Here is a 21,917-nt window from a genome sequence, read left to right on the forward strand (position 1 = left end):
CTGCCTCTAACATTAACCGCCTGTGTCCTCCTAAACCCATACCCTTGCAATGTCCAAAACCCAAGAGCACACAAAACCACATGCTCAGGCATCTTTGAGGTGATAGGTTCCAATCATTAAGAGAGAAGATTCTTCTCAGTTTATTTTTAAAAGTCTAATGTTTTAGGTACTTGAAAGAAATATTATGTGTTTCCAAATATATAAATGCAAACCAGGCCTAAATGTAACCAACCTGTCTCTATAAATGCAATACTGCATTTATACAGAACAAATTATTCTATATATTTGAAATTCTTTGTCACTGTACTTCTCTCAAATTATTGAATGTCTAATTTATCATAATTGGAACTGGCCTTACATGGGGGTATTTCCAAAGTATGTCCTCTACTTAGCTGTATATTTACCAACAATACTTTCACCAGTTTCAGAAAGGATACAGACAAATAGACAAGCAAATATAGATGTTATTTAGTAAAAGTTCATTAATATAAATAATCTGCAGTTAGGATGCCTCTTGCTTGACTGAAAACAGGTGTTTCTATAAAAGTTAAAAGTATATAAAAAGAACCTTAGCTCTAAAATTACCATTAATTTGTACTATGAAGTTTCAACTCATTCCATCTGAATTACCACCAATTCTGAATTAGTAGATGTGAATTAACAAGGTAGAACAGTATGAAGAACTGAAAAGAATTTAGAACCCAAACATCCCTGAATTACAACAATAAAAAGGGAATTAAAAGTTTTTCCGGCTTAGAATTGTACAATGTAAACAACTTCAAAGTGGTAAGTGATCTGTGATCACTGAAAAAGAGATATTACTTTTCTTAACATTAAATATATTCTGCCAAAATATATTAAACCTTCATTTTCAGCCTTAAGAGAAATTATCTTCTTATACTAAAAAAAATCAAAATGTTAGTAGGTCAGCTGAAGTTAAAAGTAGTCTTAATGTGGCTATTAAAATTCTGGAGACAGAATTAGAACTCTTCCCTCCTACCACCCACGCAGTTTCCACCAGTCTGGTCTGGCAAGAAAATTCTTCATACTGCCATGTGACAAAAACATATATTTTTAAGACTAAAGTGTCCTCTCAACCTATAGTAGAGGGCAGAAATGAAATACAAGACTCAGCAGTTCTTTAGTATTTCTGTATCACAGTGTCCTGTGAGACTCTCATAAATGCTATGCACCCTTTCCCCCTGAAAAGCACACATATGCAGACACACAAAATGTCACATACAACTTAAGAGGAGTCACAGACATTCCCTCTGCTTCTATGAAAAGTTCTCATATGACAATATAAACAAATGAAACCTCAAAATCCAGGTTTTATAGATGTCCAAAAGATCATTTCCCTTCCTTCTTCCTACTTGTAGTGCACTTTCCTCCACTTTAACCTACTATGACTGCTACTGTTAGAAATGAGAGTGACTTTTCTATTGAGTTGGCCAAAAAATTCGTTCATAGAAAAATGCAAACAAACTTTCAACATTACACGTGACTCTCTTTGATTAATAGATCAGAGGTCCACAAACTTTTTCTGTAAAGGCCCAGAAAGTACATATTTTAGGCTTTGCAGGTCATTCAGTCTCTCTGGGCACTAATCAGTTCTGCCATTCTAACGGAGCACAACTGCAGCCATAACAAGTGGGTGTGGCTGTGGTCCAATAAAATTTTCTTTACACCAAATAGGCAGCAGACAGGAGTGAACCCATGATTTATAGGTTATCAATCCCTAGAATAGAAGAACAGGTTCAATAACTCCACAGGAAGCAAAGAAGACAAATACAGTTAGACAAATACAATCTTCTGTACACGATCCTTAAAAATAATTCCACGAAGGATTTAACACCTAAATAAGAAAAGCCAAAGCCTGCAAATTTTAGAAGAAAATAAGACAGAATGTCTCTGTCATTGGAGGAGGGAAAGATCTCATAAGAAAAAACAAACAGTATACAAGTGGGGGAAAATCAAATACGTGATAATAAGTTTTTAAAATTTCTGCACAAGAAAAGACAACAACTAGTTAAAGAATAAATCACAGACTAAAAGGTATTTGTAACAAAAATGACCAAACAAGAATTAGCTTCTGATCTAAGAATACTTAAGAGACATACAATTCAGTGAAACAAGACATACATGCACAAGCAAATCACACTGAAAAAAGAAAACTGAAGAGTTAAAACACATGAAAGGATGCTCACCTTAATATTGAGGAAATGTAGATTAAAATCACACTGAGGTATCACTTCACACTCATGAGACTGGCAAAAATTTTAATTCTGATAATAACCAGTGGTAGCAAAGATGTGGAACACTAAGAATTATGCAACAAGTATGTTTACAAGTACATAAGAAGTCTAAGATCCCTCAACAGAAAAATAACAAATTCAAAAAGGTAAAACTGAATAGCAAAATTATTCCCAACTATTTTTAAACTGGGCTTCCCTGGTGGCCAAGTGTAAAGAATCTGCCTGCCAATGTAGGAGATGGGGGTTCAACCCCTGGGTGAGGAAGATCCCCTGGAGTAGGAAATGGCAACCCACTCCAGTATTCTTGCCTGGAAAATCCCATGGACAGAGGAGCCTGGGGGGCTACAGTCCATTTTGTTGCAAAGAATTGGACACAACTTAGCAACTAAACAACAAAACAACAATTTTTAAATTAACCTCTAATTCTGTGACTGAAGAAGTCATGTATCATAGCCCCATGGCCATAAATATGATGAATTTAACTTTTTGAAAGAATTAGCTTGCCACGATAAATTAAATGACTGCTCCCACTAATAAAATGTCATATACTGCTTATGGCTGTGCAAACTCCACTCCTAGTAATACCCTAGAGAAACTCTCACACAGGTGGCACTGTCTACTATAGCACTATTTGCAGTAGCAAAGAATTAAACCTAAAAACATGGACAACTGGAGGAAAAATATCCTGTGCTATATTTATTCACTGAAATATTACACAATAAGTAACATGAATAAACCAAGTCTGAAACTGTATCAACATGGACCAGCTTAAACACTGGTGTACAGAATAGGTACTTTCTCCTACTGTTTTTGGCAAACTGCAAAAACACATGTACAGCATGACACATAAATGGCACCACATATACAGGTTCACATTATCTGTTCTGAAAGCAAAAAACCCCTGGGCAGAAAGGACAAAACTAACCTGAGAGGGCAGGTACCTCAAAAGAAGAAAGAAATGAGAGAGGGTATGGAGGAAAGGGTCTTCAGTTGTCTCTACAATATTTTATCGCATTTAATTTGTTAAAACTAGGCTTTTTAAAGAAAAGAGATTGGAAACGAGAAAATTTTGCTCATTTGCAGATAAATCAAAAAGCCTCCTTCAGCACTTAATTATAAGATTCTGCCTATTTACTCATTCTCTTTTGCCACTGACATCAACGAAGGCTACAGCCAGCCCTCCATCCCAGGGCCATTTTGAAGGGCTCTTGACAGGCACTAGCACATGGCCTAGAGACTCCCAGGAAGGCTTGCCCAGACTGCGGTGTTTTCGTGCGATGATTTGGACACATTTTTCAACTGCCCAAATTTCAGCTCCAAACGCAACTAAAAGCTAGGCAGTCTACAACTAGTTGGCAAGCAGGCTGGCAAAGGACTCATTTTAGCCTACTGGGTGAGAAAATGAAAACGCACGGGCTCTACACCCAAACATTAGAGCACACATTCACTTTAAAATGCAATCAGAAATCCAGACCAAAAATCATTTTCTCAAGGGCACAGAAATAACAGAGTGCAGAAATAAAACAATACTAACATCAATAAGTACTAATTATTCCATAAAGACAAATATTACCATTACACTAAGAATTATGCAATGAGTATGTTTATAAGTACAGAGTAAGTTAAAAATCCCTCAAAAAAACCCCAACAAATTCAAAGAGGCAAAATTACACGTAAAAATCATTTCAATTCTCTTTAGATTGAGATGGCCTAATACTGTGACCAAGGGAGTTATGTATTGTAACCCCATGGCCAGAAGTGTGAATTTTGCTTTGATAGAAGAATTAGCTTGCTATGATACATTAAATGATTGATCTTATCAACAAAACTTATTATTCAAAGACCATCATTATTTTAAACACTAAATAGATTAGACTATTACAATCCTTTGGTCCTTTAATAGTTCCAAGTTAATAAAAGTGAAAAATCTGGACACATTTGTGTCACTAAATGGCCTTCACTATTGTTCACAGTATAAAGCCTTAATTGATTAATGATCTCAGGGTGTCTATCGCCATCTAGTGAACAATCACTTCAATTACCACACTAGTCACTTGACTACCTAGTCTGTTTTCTCTGTGGTTTAAAATATACGTCCACTTAGTGCTATCAACTTACCCAGTATCTTTTTTATGTCTCTACAAATACACTGAGAGCAAACACAAATATAGATGGTATTTATGTAGATTCACTTCTGAATATCTATCAACTAACTTTCCATATTACTTCTCTGGAAACACTGAGTTCATTATTTTTAAATAACCTGCACGCTATGAGCTCCCTCATATAATTCCTTAACCATTAACTAATTCCTCTACCACTGAGCAATTAAAAATCATAGAAGAGTTTAAGTGTGAAAGATCACACCTGGGAAAAGACAATATTGATGTCCATTTGACATAACTATTAGCATTTTTATTATAAACCTGTTTTTAAAAGTACAATTAGTAATTACTCTGAGTACTCTAGCAGCCATAATACATTTGATTACAGAAATTATTAGGTCACCAGAGCCAAACCTGCATGATTCCAACAAACTGAGCACACACAAAATAGACTTAAAAATACAAGAGGGGAGGGGGGCTTAAGGCCTCCCCAGACTGTGTATTAATCCATATTCAAATGCGAAATGTTACAATCTTTTCAGGTGACATACTACCAGGTTTCCTTCTCATTAATTTCTACTTGAACCTTAATCTAATTTATCCTACAAGGATTTTAAAAGCAATCAACTTCTAGGATTTTCAGGTTACTCTATTACTCGGTCTACTCTTAGTACAAAAACAACAAGTTTGATAAGTCACAGAAATATTCCAAAATTCAGCAAACTGACTCTTTTTACACTTCATTCCTCCTACCTCTTCAATAATCAAACGATTCTTGAATTCACAAAGACCTAACATATGGAAAGTAACAGTAAACCTAAAGACAGATTATCACATAAAATACTTCCATCCGCCAGTGCTAATAATAATTATCACCAATACATTACAATCAATTTTATTATAGGAAATAATTTCTGTACGTGGCTTTGAATCCTCTTCTCAAATAAGATTTCCAGGAAGCAACTGTGTAATTATTATTTCTCATTAACCTCACATTACTTTAAAGGCCCATTTCCCACAGTTGCTGTATTTTTTATTTGTGGGAATAATCAAAGGGGAAAGAGACAAGGGGAAAGCAGAAACCAAGAATTTAAACCACACATGATTATTTCTAGATTTGTCTAAAATTCTTTTTTTAGTGGGGAGAGTAGGGTTTTTTTTAACAAAATATTTAGTAAGATTTGTTACTGTTCCATTTTATATAACAGAAAAATAAAAATTGAGTTTCAAATCCCTATTAAAAATTGAGCTAAACAAAAATACTGCCCTTAAAGTACAATGGATTAGGGGAGTGGGGGAGATCATTGGACAAATTTGGGGCTTATCATTATCAACAGTGCCCTTTTAAGCGTGTGGATTTCTGAGCCAATGCAGAAAATGTAACAACAGGGATTTCCCAACAGCAAGAGGCACTCTCCAAGGGAGTAAATTGTCAACTATTGCCTCTCGTGAGAAACTTAAGAGTAACCTTGATCCAATCTCAATAGTCAACCCATGTATTATCACCCAGTTGGGGCATAGTGAGTGCATTTTCTAATACAAAAATAAGATGGTATTCTATCAGAAGCCACTGGATACATACACAGAAATAAAATTTAAATAATTTTAAAGTAAACTTAGCCTAAGAAAATGAAGACATCATTCCTTCATTTCAATAAGCCCCTAAAATACCTATATCTTCCCAAGGAAAAAAGGCTAGTGCCTCGAGATAAGTATTGAAAAAAGGCGTTCTTCTAGGAATAAGAGGTAGAATACAAAGCAGCAGTCAGGAAAGCCATCCTGAGATGTAGCGAGCACACAACCTTCATGCAGCAAGAGCTTTCAAATCAGGAAGACCTGGATTCCCATTCAAATAAGTCACTTGTTACACTTCACCTCTGAGTTTATTAGCTTTCTAATCAGCAAAATGGGAACACTATTACCTCTATCAATTGATTCTTATGGGGTCTTACTGAAGAATGCATCTGAAAGTGTCTCACGTAGTGCTGGTGTCCAATACCTGTCTTGCCCTCCCTCACTGTGCCCTCTTTGAGATTGGGCTCCCTACAGAAGAACAGCTCTCAACGTCCTGTTCATTTCTTGACAGCGAGATCTCCACCATCCAATACAGCAGTTCACTAGCCACATGGATATTTGAGGTTAATTTTAATTATAATTATACAAAAACTCAAACTCTACTCCCTCAGCTGGCTGACAGTAGCCCGCTATCAAGCACTCACTAGGCACTTGTGCTCAGCAGCCACTACACTTAATACTGCATATGGAGAACGTTTTCATCATCTCAAAGTGCTAGTACATACTTCTAGTCTAGATTCTTCATGACCCAGATAATCACAATGGTGTGATCACTCACACTCACCTAGAGCCAGACATCCTGGAGTGTGAAGTCAAGTGGGCCTTAGGAAGCATCACTACAAACAAAGCTAGCGGAGGTGATGGAATTCCAGTGGTGCTATTTCAAATCCTAAAAGATGATCCTATGAAAGTGCTGCACCCAATATGCCAGCAAATTTGGAAAACTCAGCAGTGGCCACAGGACTAGAAAAGGTCAGTTTTCATTCCACTCCCAAAGAAAGGCAATGCCAAAGAATGCTCAAACTACCGCACAATTGCACGCATCTCACACGCTAGTAAAGTAATGCTCATAATTCGCCAAGCCAGGCTTCAGCAATACGTGAACAGTGAACTTCCAGATGTTTAAGCTGGTTTTAGAAAAGGCAGAGGAACCAGAGATCAAATTGCCAACATCCGCTGGATCATCGAAAAAGCAAGAGAGTTCCAGAAAAACATGTATTTCTGCTTTATTGACTATGCCAAAGCCTTTGACTGTGTGGATCACAAGAAACTGTGGAAAATTCTGAAGGAGATGGGAATACCAGACCACTTGACCTGCCTCTTGAGAAACCTGCATGCAGGTAGGGAAGCAACAGTTAGAACTGGACACGGAACAACAGACTGGTTCCAAATAGGAAAAGGAGTACGTCAAGGCTGTGTATTCTCACCCTGCTTATTTAACTTATATGCAGAGTACATCATGAGAAACACTGGGCTGGAGGAAGCACAAGCTGGAATCAAGATTGCCGGGAGAAACATCAATAACCTCAGATATGCAGATGACATCACCCTTACGGCAGAAAGTGAAGAAGAACTAAAGGGCCTCTTGAGGAGAGTGAAAAGGTTGGCTTAAAGCTCAACATTCAGAAAACTAAGATCATGGCATCTGGTCCCATCACTTCATGGCAAATAGATGGGGAAACAGTGGCTGACTTTCTTTTTTTTGGGCTCCAAAATCACTGCAGATGGTGATTGCAGCCATGAGATTAAAAGACGCTTACTCCTTGGAAGGAAAGTTATGACCAACCCAGACAGCATATTAAAAAGCAGAGACATTACTTTGCCAACAAAGGTCCATCTAGTCAAGGCTATGATTTTTCCAGTGGTCATGTATGGATGTGAGAGTTGGACTATAAAGAAAGCTGAGCGCTGAAGAATTGATGCTTTTGAACTGTGGTGCTGGACAAGACTCTTGAGAGTCCCTTGGACTGCAAGGAGATCCAACCAGTCCATCCTAAAGGAGATCAGTCCCGGGTGTTCACTGGAAGGATTGATGTTGAAGCTGAAACTCCAATACTTTGGCCACCTGATGCAAAGAGCTGATTCATTGGAAAAGACCCTGATGCTGGGAAAGATTGAGGGCAGGAGGAGAAGGGGACGACAGAGGATGAGATGGCTGGATGGCATCACTGACTCAATGGACATGGGTTTGGGTAGACTCCGGCAGTTGGTGATGGAGAGGGAGGCCTGGTGTGCTGCGGTTCATAGGGTCACAAAGAGGCGGACACGACAGAGCAACTGAACTTAACTGAACTGAGCCTAGATTCTAAGCAGGGGTCAGCTTTGTATTTTTTTAAAGAGCCAGATAGTAAATATTTTAGGCTTTGCAGGTCATTCAGATTTCCATCTTGACTACTCAACTCTTCCACTGTACTGCAAAAGTACCTACAGACAATACTTCAGTGAATGAGTGTGACGATGTGTCAATAAAACTTTATTTATAAAAACAGACGCCAGGCTGGATTGGGCCCATAAGCTGTAATGCTGCTGCTGCTAAGTCGCTTCATTTGTGTCCGCCTCTGTGCGACCCCATAGACGGCAGCTCACCAGGCTCTGCCGGCCCTGGGAGTCTCCAGGCAAGAACACTGGAGTGGGTTAAGCTGTAATGAGCTGACCTCTACTCTATAGAAGATTCTGACTCCAGGTCCCCTGCATGAGTATTCTGCCTATAACCACTACCTCCTTAAGACCAAGTAGTCTTAAATCCCCTGACAGAAAGCAGTATTTTACTAGAGCTAAATAGAATTTAATATCTAATATAACTATTCTCTTACAAACTAAGAAAAATCCATGCACATGGTCCTAAAGCAGATGAAGCTTTTAGTGTTTACAAAGGGACAGCACCTCCGTATGTAGCCCATCTTTCTAAAACCAGTTATTCTAAATCTGTAATTCCAGTTCCGATAATGTTTGTGAAATTAGGAATTTGTACATCCAGCTGCCTACTTAAAATGCCTACAGATCTATTACAACCCTCAAAGGTAACATATCCAAGATAGAACTTCTCTCGATTTCCCCTTCTTAATAAATGGTTTCGCTAGCTAACCAACTAAAAGACAAAAATGGAGGCATCCTCCTTGACTTATTCCTTTCCCTCACACTCCAACTTAATATATCTACAAGAAAACTAGCTCCCTTATGTCACAGGCCTCATTCATGTTACCTCCTAAAGAACCCTTCCTTGACCAAGCTAAGCCAGCCAGCCACCTTAACAGTGTTCAACTGACCACTCTGTTTTAATTATCTGCATAACATTACTTCTATCGTATTCTCTTATTTTTTATATTTGCTTATTCACTTATTTAAAGTCTGATTTCCCAAATGACCTTCTCTCCACCCCAAGCCCTTTCTACACCTCCTGCCCTAGGTAGATATGAGCCTCACAACACGGGGACTTTTTATGTCTTGCTCAACACTCTATCCCTGGTACCTTGAACAATCCCTGGCATACAGCAGATGCTCAATAATTACACACACATACACAAAATGGATTAATGAATGAATCCTTACTTAAAAGCATATGTCTCAAATTTGTCCTAAGAAAGGGATAGTTGAAGCTGTATTATTAGGCAGCAAACTTTTTGGCTCTCCCACTCTATAATATGTATAGTTTAAAATACTTTCATTTTAGATATGGCAATGTTATACCATTTACCTCCCTTCCTTTGTATGTCACCAAAGCAGCCAGGGGTTTGGCGTAAAATCTGCTGTAGGAGAATCCCAGGCAGCCGTACATACTGTTTGCCGTGAGCTTCAAAGCCTTCTGTCGAATGTCATACTGCAGGCCACACAAGGACAAAAGACAACAATATTTGCAGATGTATAAGCATTACATTAGATGTTTTCTACCTCATCAATAAGAAACCCTCAATGTCCTTGGAGAAAAGAACTCTGAACACAGTCAACCCATCCTCCCAGAGCCACAATTCCCTGACCTCCTAGAAGCAAGTAAACACAGATTCCAAAGCTACCAGAAGGTCAGAAGGCACTTGCTCAGATACATCTTTGCAGACAGAGGTATCTTGTATTTTGAGGCATCAGATGTTTCTGAATGGTTTCCTACCCACCAACTTAAAGCAAGCACATGCATTTGTCCACAGCATCATGTTTAAATCACTCCTAGATAATCAAATTTTCAAAGGTGAGATTGTCACTCAGAGGTTGCTGAGTGGAAAGATATACCTGAAGATGAAGGTCTGGATTTAAATCTTGCTGTTTCATTAGCTGTTTCACTTGTCTTCTCCGCTCTACCAGTTTTCGGATCTCTCTGGGCAAAATGCCCATTTCCAAGCTTGGATCTGGCAGCTCGGGGATCTGCTCTTGTTCTCCATCCTGATGAACACACGACAAAAACTTCAGATAAATCAAACTTTTGTGAAATGAATTGCCAAAATCACACCTTGTGGGAACTTAACCCCACATCTTGTAAAGCTACTTTCTTGTCTAAGTATAAAGGTCAACAATGCTGAGAGGGCTGCAAAGCAGCTCAGCGCTGCCCTCTTTTCAGTCAGTTCTCTCAGCCTATCATTCCCAGTACCTTTCCGATCTAGTTCTTGACAAAATGTAGGCATCGTTTAAAGAGATGAATTTTTACACATGCTCCTTTTCCCCCTTCAACAAGATTGGGGAGCAACATGTTTGGGGGTATTGTTTTTAAAATAAAAACATTAAGAGAGACTGCTTAAAAAAAAAGCAGTTAAATTACTATATTTAAGACCTGTGCACTACCAAACAAAATGCTACAAAACTCTGTTAAACTATGGGGAATCACAGCAATTACTTTAAGTGTTTTAGACTGACAAATAAACACCTAAATACTAAATCAGCAAATCTCTTTTAGGAATCTGGAGCCCACATTTAAATAGGCCACAACATTTCTAAAAATTAACCCATATGTATTCCTTAGTATTTATGCTGTACCTTTTATCTATCAATTGCTTTGCAATTGGTACAACAGCAACATTTTAAGAAAGCAACCAGCAGTCTTCCATTAAAATTTACAGGAGGAAAAGGCAGGGGAAGCGTTAGACTATTTTTCTCAAGGCTCCATTAATTCTATTGAATATTAACAGGATACAAAGAAAAAACAGGCACATTTGCCCTTTCAAAGGTTCAAAATTAAAAATAAACCTCTTGGCTTAAAGTATGTCAAGTCAATGCCATTTGATAACCCAATTTTTACAAAGTATCTGATTTTATAAACATCAATAACTTCAAATGAACAATCTCACAATAGTAACAGGGACCTATTGTTTTCCAATAGAGCAGATGATGATAGCAAACCTATTAGAGATCTTGGTACACATTACAATTTATTTACAGCAACCATGGAGGTCCAATAGAAAGTAAACTGAAAGGATCTGAAGTCAGGCAAGTTACAATCCAGGCCTGGTTCTGTCAGCATGAGCTGTGTGGCACTAGCTGTTCTGAAGACCAAATGCAGTACTGCCCAGGAAAATGATACAGAACCCATAAAACGCTACATGTATAGCCTTTCTTAGATGACCTCTTTCAACTCTGAAGTGTAATTTCATATCCAGAATCTAAACTGGAAAGCTCAAATAACAAAATGGTGGTGGTGGGGAAAGGAGGAGCTGTATAATGATAACTATCCTAATACTGACACAGACAGGACACAATCCAAAGAATATTATTAACCAAACGTAGTCACTACCTCTCGGGGATGTCTACTCAATACCTACCCTGTAAAATTATCCTCCAGTCCCACAGAAAAGCCTATCCTCAGCAGACACATTTGTACTATGTGAACACGCTCCTACAGTCACAGGTGATGGACAGGTGTGTTCACCAACCTAGGCAAGCCTCTAAGATTCTCTCTTCCAGGAATATGGAATTAGGACTGAAAAACATCCCCCAAGCTGGAACCAAAAGACTTGTAAATTCAGGAGTTAGAGAGCAAATAGACATCTTCTGCCCCTTGTACAAAGAAGCACAGAAAAACAACATACAGAGATAACATCAATTTACATCTTTTACTGCTGGAGAACCAAATCTAATCAAATTCCCTACTGACAGTCAATTGTATAAGCTTTATATATGAAGAACCACACATTAAGTTATTAAGCCATACATAAAACTGTTGACTGTATGACCACTAGTTAGATTAAAATTCATGTGATGTAATTCAAAAGGATCCTTTTGAAAAGGATGTTTAATGAATAGAATTGTTAATAAATGCTTTCATGACCAAAATTTAAAAGCCTGAAAATAACAAGTGTTACAGGAAAAGGGGAACAATTCACATACATGACTGGAGTAGGAGTATAAAATGGTACGACTTAGGAAAACAATCTAACAGTTTCCTTTCAAGTAAAACATACACTGTCCAACGCAACCCAGCAAATTCACTCCTTAGGTATCCCCCAAAATGAAAGCACATATCCACAAAAAGAACTGTAGAAGAATGTTCACAGCAGCTTTATTAATAACAGCCCCAAACTGAAAATAATCCACATCCTGATCTCAGGGAAACAGATAAGTATGAAATACATCTCAACAGTAAAAAGGAAAGAACAGCAATAATGCAACAACACAGAGGAATCTAAAAAAATCACACTGAACAAAAAAGCCAGATACAAAAGAGCGCATACTGTATCACTCCATTAATCTGAAATTCTCGAACAGGCAAAATTAAGCTATGGTGATATAAGTCAGATCAATTACTGACTGATGGAAGAGGAGATTGACTATAAAAAGGCAAGTGAAACATATCACAACTTAAGGGATGAAGCTAAAGCACTGCTTATAGAGAAATTAACAGTTGCAAATATCTAAATTAAAAGAGAAGATCTCAAATCAATTATGTCACCTTCTATCGTAAGAAACTAGAAAAAGGGCAAAGTAAATCAAAGAAACCAGAAAAAAGGAGGTAATAAAGACTAGCACATAAACAGAACAAAAAAGCAAAACAAAACTCAAGGAAACGAGGTTGCTTGTTTGAAAAGATTAACAAAATTGACAAACTTCTAGCTATACTGAAGTTTTTTCTTTAGTAAAAAAAACCTTCTTCGTCAGGAAAAAAGATGATTCAAATCACTAAAATCAGGAATAAAAGGAGGGGACCATCACTACTGACCTTAAAGAATTACAGTGCTTAAAAGGAAATAATATCAACAATTTTATGCCAACAAATCAGATAACCTGTACAAAATGGAGAAATTCCTAGAAAAGACAGAAACTACCCGAAGTGACCAAAAGAGAAATAGAAAACCTGAACAGACCTATAACAAGAGACTGAGTTAGAAATGAAAAAAAGAGAAGTCTAAGACCAGATAACTTCACTGGCAAAAATTAAAGTATTAAAACCAATCCCACATGAACTCTCCCCAAAATCGGAAAAGAAGGGAAATCGTCCCAACTCATTCTATGAGGCCAATATTACCCTAATACCAAAACCAGACAGACATATACAACTATACACCAACAGCCTTTATGAATACAGAAAAAAACTCAACAAATACTAGCATATCGAATCTAGCCATATACAAAAAGGATTACACACCAAGTGGGATTTATCTCAGGAACAAAAGTTGGTTCAACAATCAATATAGCATACCATATTAAAAGAATAAAGAAGAAAAACCATATACCAATCATCTTAATAGATGCAGAAAAGGTAGTTAAGAAAACCGAACACTATTTCATGATAAAAAAAAAAAACCACTCAACAAACTAGTGCTAGAATGGAACTTCCTCATACTGATAAAGGCCAGCTGTGGGAAACTCTCAAGTAACATAATATTTAATAGTGAAAGACTAGATGTTTTCCCCTAATATCAGGAACAAGAAAAGGGTGTCTGCTCTTGCCACTTCCATTCAACTGTACTGGAGGTTCTAGCCAGGGCAGTTAAGTAAGAAATGGAAATGCAAGGCATTCAGACTGAAAAGGAAGAAATCAAACTTTCTCTATTCACAGACAAGATGATACTGTCTATAGAAAATCCTAAGGAATCCACAAACCATTACTACAACAACTAATAAATGAGCTAAGCGAAGTTGCAGGATACAAGATCAATATACAAAACTCAGTTCTATTTCTCTACACTAGCAATGGACAAACCAAAAATGAAATTAAGAAAACATTCCATTTATAATTACACCAAAAAGAATAAAATATTTAGGAATAAATTTAATAAAAGTACAAGACTTGTACACTTAAAACTAGAAAACATCTTTGAGAGACACTAAGGACATAAATAAATGGAAAGACTCGATTTTCATGGATTGGAAGACTTAACATTATTAAGATGGCAATATTCCCCAAAGGGATCTACAGATTCAATACAATCCCCATCAAAATCCAGGCAGGTATTTTTGCATAAATTGACAAGAGATTCTAAAACAAACAAAATGTGACATGTATTGCTACAATGGAATATTCAGCAATAAAAAGGAATGAAGGACTAATACATACTACAACACAAATGAATATCGAGAACAGTATGCTAAGTGAAATAAGCCAAACACAAAAGGTCACATATGATTCTATTTACAGGAAATGTACAAAAATACACAAATCTATAGAGGTGGAAAGATTAGTGGTTGCCTAGATCTAGAAGGGATTGAGAGAGGTAAGGGCTAAAAGGAAGAGGGTATCTTTGGGGAAAAATGAAAATGTCCTAAAAGTGATTATAGTGCAGTTACCCAACTCTGGGAATTAACTAAAAGCCATTAAATTGCACACTTTAGATAGGTAAATTACAGTCTGTGAGTTACATCTCAATAAAGCTATTAGATAAAAGACACAGAACCAGTCTGAGTCTCCTCCTACCCAACACTCCCCCCTTCTGACCACGAAGAAAGGATATGTTACCTTTTAGAAGGAAAAGCTAGAATGCTATTACCTTTTAGAAGGAAAAACTAGAACACCAAGCCCTTTGCTTATCTTCCCCCTTTAAGCACTACTTTTAATCTCAATTTCAAGAGTTCCCAGTTGAATACAAACCTCTGCAACTTTCTGTACCTCTGAAGCAACTCTTTGCACTGTTGTAAAACAAATGTTGAATTCCTGAATGATGGAAGGATATAAACTGTTGAAGTCCAGAAGCAAAATGAACTTATCATAAAAACCTGCAAGGAAAAAAGGCCCATGTTACAAAAAGTCTTCGGCAAAACACCATATTAGAAGTACTATATTATGACTCCATATACTATCCAGAGCTGTGAGGCAGACAAAAGGAAAAAAGGAGTCAACTATCACCCTGTAAATATGTATCAGGGTGAAAAATCAGGTAACCAAAGACAAAGAAAGAAGAGATCCTGTCTGGCATTAAAACCTCAGCAGTCCCCCAAAAGTACTCCATTATTATGGGCAAATACTTCCCCTCATATCAATTACTTTATTTTTTTTCATTTACTAGATTCTATCAATTACTTTACACAGGTGCCATGTACATTTCCAAAAAAAAAAAAAATGCTGTTAAATTCTCCTTCAAGAACACATTCCTTTCCACCTATCCTCCCCACCCCCTCAAATATTTAGTGATCTCTACTAGCAAGTGGTTATACATTTTTTTTTTTACAATCACACCTTCAAAGAATAAAACAGGCAGCCTATTTACCTGTATACAAACTGCTAAGATCAGACAAAAGATGTATACATAAATGTCAGTAGTGGAACGATCCACCCCTTTTACTAGCAAAGGGTGAACAGAAAGCTACTGTATTTCTCTAGGACATTTACAAAGAGTTATCTTCACCTTCGTAAGAAACTGAATAGAAGTAAATGTCCACAGTTAAGACAATAACAACAACAGCAAGCATATACCAATAGTTTACTCTGTGCCTGGTACTATTATTTCTTAAATCCCAGTGTGGTATTTTTCTTATCGCTGGACCAGGGATGGAAACCATGTACCCTGCGCCTTGGAGGGCAGATTCTCAACCACTGGACCGCCAGGGAAGTCCTGACAAATAGCTATATATTGGACTGGAGGTTGGCAAAGATCAAATTCAGCCTATCTCTTTTTGTACCACTCATGAGCTAAGAAGAGTTTTTACATCTTTAAATGGTCGGAAAAAAATGTACAAAGACTATTTCAATATTATGTGAAAATGACACAAAGTTTAAATTTCAATGTCCATAAAGAAAACTTTCTTGGAATACAGCAAAAAAAACAAAAAAAAGATTCACATTAATCCCATGTTAAAAGACTGGCAAACAAGATTTTCACATGAACGTAAGAAAATAAGTAGGGTCATTATGAAACCTATTTGCTAACGTACAAAACACAACTCAGGTCTTTTAGTTTCTCAAGCTGACTCTGCATTAAGAAGTCCCTTCACATCCAGGACAAAGCCATCCGCTGCCCAGCCTTACCAACTTTGGGGTCCAAGACCAAGCCTCCAGAATAAGCTGCTTTCTTACGTCCTTTTTTGTATTTATTGGTGTCTCCATCAATGTCTTCATCTTCATCTCCCTAATATCAAATGGAAGATAACTTCACCAGCCAGCAACTCATGAACCAATTTAGAAGGTTTATGATTTCCCCCTTTCCAATTGCAGCACACAGTTCTAACAGATACTTTACTTTCAGTTAATGGTCCTCTGGGGAAAGACAGTTACTGGAACATGTTCATGGATCCAAATGAATGCCAAACATGGTACTTACCAAAACAAACACTGTATCTGAGTTGATAAACATGCAAATTCTACTTTAAAATATCTGAATAATAGAACTTCCCATTTTTAAATCAATGGACACTAAAAATTCAACTATTCATATTATGTAAAATTTGAGATTCTAAGAGTTCTCTGATATTCATTACGCTGACATTCATGATATAAAAATACAAAATATTTTATATAGATATTACCATTATTCTCATTATTAATATGGACACCTTAAAATAAGTACATCCATATACTGAAAATTCTTTTCCGAGTAGTTTAATTAGCAAACATTTAATACTCAGCAGAAGTCAAACTCCTCTAAGTTAATATCTCACTAATTTTAATAATGTACATAAAAGAAGCACAACAAAAGAACCACAGTCATTTTAACGTTAAACTCCCATTCTAAATTGATTACTATCCGTGCTGATAAAACAGTAGCTAAACTAAGTTTTACTTCTGGTGTGATGGAGACTACTTCAGAAACCTGACTGTGGGGACTTTAATCCTACTAGAATATAAAAATGCAACCACACAACACAAAAATAAAGGCTTAGGGGTTCAAGGAAATAAAAGGTTCAACTGGTAGTGCTAACCCGGCAAAACACTTCCCATCTATGGTCACTCATCAGAGGCCTAATGCCTCCCTCAAAGTATTTCATATTTCACAAATAATTTTTATCTGTATAGAGAAAAGTAGAGAAGGAAATGACCATACCAAAACAATGGAGCAAAGAGGATACAGTTTCTACTTATCTGAGGAGTAGATGTTATCACAGCCCAAAGAAACAAACTATCTTGTTAATAAAAAGGGGGGATATAAAAAAGCAAAACACTATACAATTTTGGACCCACCAGTTTTTGCTGAGGCTTTCTGAAAGTCTGCTTGTCAGGCACAATATAGTTGTTTTCATAAAATGCATGAAGTAACAAGAACTCATTACGCTCGGATCGTCCACCCATCAGCGTCCTAGACTATTAAGTAGAATTTTTTTTAAAAAAAAACTTGAGCTCAAAACCACAATAAACAAAAGCCACGTCAAACTGATAAATTTAATCATAACACCTCCTTCAAATTCACTCATCATATCAAGGGCTGCTTTAAAAAAGGAGGGGGGGTACTAAATTATTTCCAGCAGCTTCTTTAAGCATTACGGTTAAAAGGAGACAAAGAGAGCTTAAAATACCCACAACTCGGGCTAGCTCTTTACTCCCAAATGGACCATTCCACAAATCAGACACATCCAGATGTCAGAGACGATCCTTATGTTCACCCAAATTTCAACATACTGCACCTGGCTTTCCTCCCCTTCTCCCAAGCAGTTCTTCATTTTACAAAAGAAGCCCAGCTTTCAAAATACAAGTTACTCATTTTATAAGCATGCATTTAGACTCATTATCATATAACAACTACCCCAAGAAAACACTGAATCCAACAGGAAATGCTTTTTCCCCCTTCCTAAGTTAAATTTACCATAATGTTCCCAGCGATGTTAGTGATCTGCAATGCTAATGGAAGAACATTTAGCTCACACATGATCTGCAAAATGAACCTGGCATCTTTCCAGGTGTGCTCCAACAGGTACAACAGATGAGAAGAGTCACTGTACAGAAAAGTAAGAATGAAACAGAATCAAGTAATTAAAAGAAACAATGATTACAATCAGAATTTCATAAAGCATTACAAAAAATTTTTGGTTACATAACTTCAGAGCAATGGCACCTCACATTGGAAACAATTTAAAATAAGGTCAGTATGAAATTAGGAATTCATTCATACCATTGATCCCAATGCCCTTCTCTAAAACAAACAAACAAAAAATCACACTAAGATAAAGTTATATGTTAACTACAATCTGAAAACGCCCTAAATCCTTTCATTCACTTCATCCACTAAATATGTATTACATACCCACTCTATGCCAGACATTGCTCTAAATTCTGGCTGTGAACAAAAGAGAAATTCCTGTCCTTATGGGGGAGACAGAATACAACTTAAATTTTTAATATGTGGTATGTTAAATAAGGCTACGTGTTAAGAAGAAAAGTTAAGAAGGGAATATTAAGGGTCAAGAGCAGAGACAAATTTTAGTTAGGGAACCAAGGAAGAGTCCACTGAGAATAAAGACCCACAAGAGGTGAGAGGGTAATTCTTTTGGATGGGTAAATCTGAGGGAAGAACATTCCAGGCAGACGGAACAGCACATTCAAAAAATTTTTTTAATTAAAAAAAAATGTATACCCTAGGCTGAGCATAAATCTCACAGTTCCAATACCAAGAAAGAGACCAATGGCTTCAACAGAGAGAATGATGGAGAATAACAGAAGATAAGGACAGAGTTAATGGCAGAGAGACCCACTGTATGCTGCTGCTGCTGCTGCTAAGTCGCTTCAGTCGTGGCCAACTCTGTGCGACCCCATAGACGGAAGCCCACCAGGATCCTCCGTCCCTAGGATTCTCCAGGCAAGAACACTGGAGTGGGTTGCCATTTCCTTCTCCAATGCATGAAAGGGAAAAGTGAAAGTGAAGTTGCTCAGTCATGTCCGACTCTCAGCGACCCCATGGACTGCAGCCTACCAGGCTCCGCCGTCCACAGGATTTTCCAGGCAAGAGTACTGGAGTGGGGTGCCATTGCCTTCTCCACTGTATAGGACCTTGTAAGTCAAAATAAGTGCTTTGGTTTTTACTCTGAATGAAACAGAAAGTCACTGGGAGATTGTAAGTACAGTGCCATATCCAACTTTACTTCAGCACAGGAACTCTCGTTCCTGGGTTGAGACCAGACAACAAGGAGTCAAGGGCAAAAGCAAGGAGACAAGTAAGGAGGCTAATATAAGACCCAGTGACCCAGGAGAAAGAGGATGGTGGCTTGTACTAGGGTGGGTCCAAGTGAAGACAAAAGAAGTAGTCAGATAGAGACGTATTTTGAAGATGGAGCTGACAGGATTTTCTGATGCATGGAACACAAGATGTCAGAGAGAGGAATCAGATGCCTCAGAGGTTCCAGGCTGAGGATGACTCTGGAGGTTTCCAGTGATACTGGAAAAGTAAGAGAAACAAGGAAGAGAAAGTCAGGAGCTCAGTTTTGGAACAGGCTGAGTCGGAGGTTCATATCAGACAATAATCAGAACAGGGAGGTAGAGACGTGAGTCTGAATTCAGGGGAGACGTCCAAGGTGAAGATATGCTCAGAGGAGGCATCAGTACCCACATGGTACTGAAATTCCTGCAACTCAATGAGATCACCCAGCCAGAGAGTGTAGTCACAAAGAGAAGCACTTTGAGAACTCGGGAGGAACAGGCAGAAAAGAATGCAAAACGGCCATAGGGGTAGGAGAAACCTTATGCAAGAAATAATCAACCAAAAAGTTTCCATTATGCAAAATGAATTAAGTTCCAGAAATCTAATGTACAGCAATGTGATGACAGTGAATAATGTATTATACACTTGAAACTTCCTAAGAGGAAGAAATCTTAAGTGTCCTCACCACGAAAAAGAAAAGAAAAAATGAGTGCTTGTGTGAGGTGATGAGTGTGTTAGTTAGCTTAACTGTAATGATTTTTTCACAATGTATATCAAACATCAAGCTGTATACCTTAAATAAAATACAATTTTTCTTTGTCAATTTGACCTCAACAAGGCTGGAAAAAAGAAATAAGCAGCAATATCTCCAGATAATTGAATGACTTTTCAGATTTTATATTTCCAAAATATTTGCATTAATTTCTGAATTAATGAATTAAGGGTGGAAACCTAAATATCACATCAATTCCCAAACTGCTCTCAGGAAACACCAAGATGGTGTTAAATGAGGGAGATATTATGATAAAATTAGAATAATTCAAAAGGCAAAATAACTCACATCACTAAAGGAATGGAGCTGTGATGCTGACATGAAGACAGACAATTTTCCCCTCCACAGCACCACACGCTCCTGTTCCTCCAGCCTAAGGATGATTCTGGTATCTCAGCTAATTTCAAGGCAGACAAATTCTGAAGCATCCAGGATCATACCTGTACATGTTTCGAATATTTTCAGTTGGGATTACAATCCTTTCAGTTTTCAAAATCTGTTGAACAAGTTCAGATAAATGGTAGCTTTTACACCGAATCAGTTCCTTTGCCGAAATTTCCACATCACAGATCATTCGGCCACAGGTAGCATTTCTTTCACCAAATCCACTCCTGCCCTACAAGGGGAGGACAAAAAGCAAATCCCATGGAAGAGCAGACACTGACATTTCGTTCTAACTTGATTTGAGGCTAGCCCCAAAATTACAATGATGAAACTTTCATTCTTCCATTCATGCATTCAATCAGCCATCAATCAAATGTTTTTGAACACTGACTATGTATCTGACACTGTTCCGGGCACTCAAAATATAAGCGATACAGCGGTTAGCAAAGTAGAAAAGATACCTGATCTCATTTGAAATACACAACTAAAAAATTATACAATTTTGGGAGATAATCAGTATATGGAACAGAGAAAATAGAACATGGCGACGGGAATAAGGAATTTGCAGGAACTACATCTTAAATAGGGTGGTCAGGGTAGACCACGCTGAGAAGATGCCATATAAAGAACCCTGAAGCGGGTAAGGAGTAAGCAATGCCAGCATCTGGATGATGTCTTAATAATGACTCTATTGTCTTAAAGAGATGAACGGGAAAAGAAGCAAGAGCACTGGTTCCCAACTCTGATCTGCAGCAGCAGAATTCTCTGAAGAATGTTATAAAAGGTACAGATTCCTAAGTTCTCTGATGAAGCAGCATTCTGTTTCACTGGTAAGATTTAAGTAAAGACTTCAAGCAAAGAGCAGTGTCAGAGTTTAGGAAATGAAGGTGCTTCATCGAAAACCTACCACAACCCCCCTTTATCAAGCAAGCAGGTAGAACGAAAAGGGACAAGCCTTCCAAGAGTCAGATGGGGCCTGGGTTCAAAATTTTAGTTCCTGCCTTTACTAGCTCTAGGATCTTGAACAAGCTCTGCCCCCTCTGTGAGAATGTACCCCTAAACCTGCAATTACTCAGAGAGAGGACAAACACGCAGCCCACTCAGTGTCTAATCCCTCCCCTTCTTCCTTCCCATCTCCTTCCTGAACCCCACAGCTCTGTTTCTTAGGGATGCCCAAATGGAGCTAATAAGCACGTGCTATCTCTAGATTCTAAAAGCTAAATTTTAAAATTACCAGTGGTTACTAATAAAATGCTGAATCCAAAGGTAAAGGTGTTTAGTGCCAAAGTTAAAATGTCCTATCATAAGGCAACCGATTCCAAGTCAAAGAAGCGCAAGGTGCAACCCGGTA

At 37.6% G+C, this 21,917-nt stretch overlaps 1 protein-coding gene and 1 non-coding gene across 10 annotated transcripts in view; both read right to left on the minus strand.

The window, feature by feature from the left end:
- The window catches only part of POLA1 (DNA polymerase alpha 1, catalytic subunit), a 390,759-nt gene that overhangs the window by 322,515 nt on the left and 46,327 nt on the right, over nt 1-21,917 (minus strand). For 8 of the 9 annotated variants that reach the window (XM_081567915.1, XM_081567913.1, XM_081567916.1 and 5 more), the window contains 7 exons: nt 20,623-20,798; nt 18,082-18,211; nt 17,463-17,582; nt 16,314-16,413; nt 14,940-15,064; nt 10,157-10,306; nt 9,630-9,752 (listed from right to left, as the gene is read on the minus strand). In XM_081567915.1, coding sequence (XP_081424041.1) covers nt 9,630-9,752; nt 10,157-10,306; nt 14,940-15,064; nt 16,314-16,413; nt 17,463-17,582; nt 18,082-18,211; nt 20,623-20,798 — 924 coding nt within the window. Of the gene's footprint in view, nt 1-9,629; nt 9,753-10,156; nt 10,307-14,939; nt 15,065-16,313; nt 16,414-17,458; nt 17,583-18,081; nt 18,212-20,622; nt 20,799-21,917 lie in introns of all 9 variants that reach the window. The other variant, XM_081567912.1, reaches the window with a different exon arrangement.
- LOC145537294 (small Cajal body-specific RNA 24) lies at nt 15,597-15,726 on the minus strand. Its single transcript, XR_014076318.1, has one exon.

The sequence above is a fragment of the Giraffa tippelskirchi genome, chromosome X (genome assembly GCF_054371585.1).
Source record: "Giraffa tippelskirchi isolate mGirTip1 chromosome X, T2T-mGirTip1v1.2.pri, whole genome shotgun sequence".
Lineage (NCBI taxonomy): Eukaryota > Metazoa > Chordata > Mammalia > Artiodactyla > Giraffidae > Giraffa > Giraffa tippelskirchi.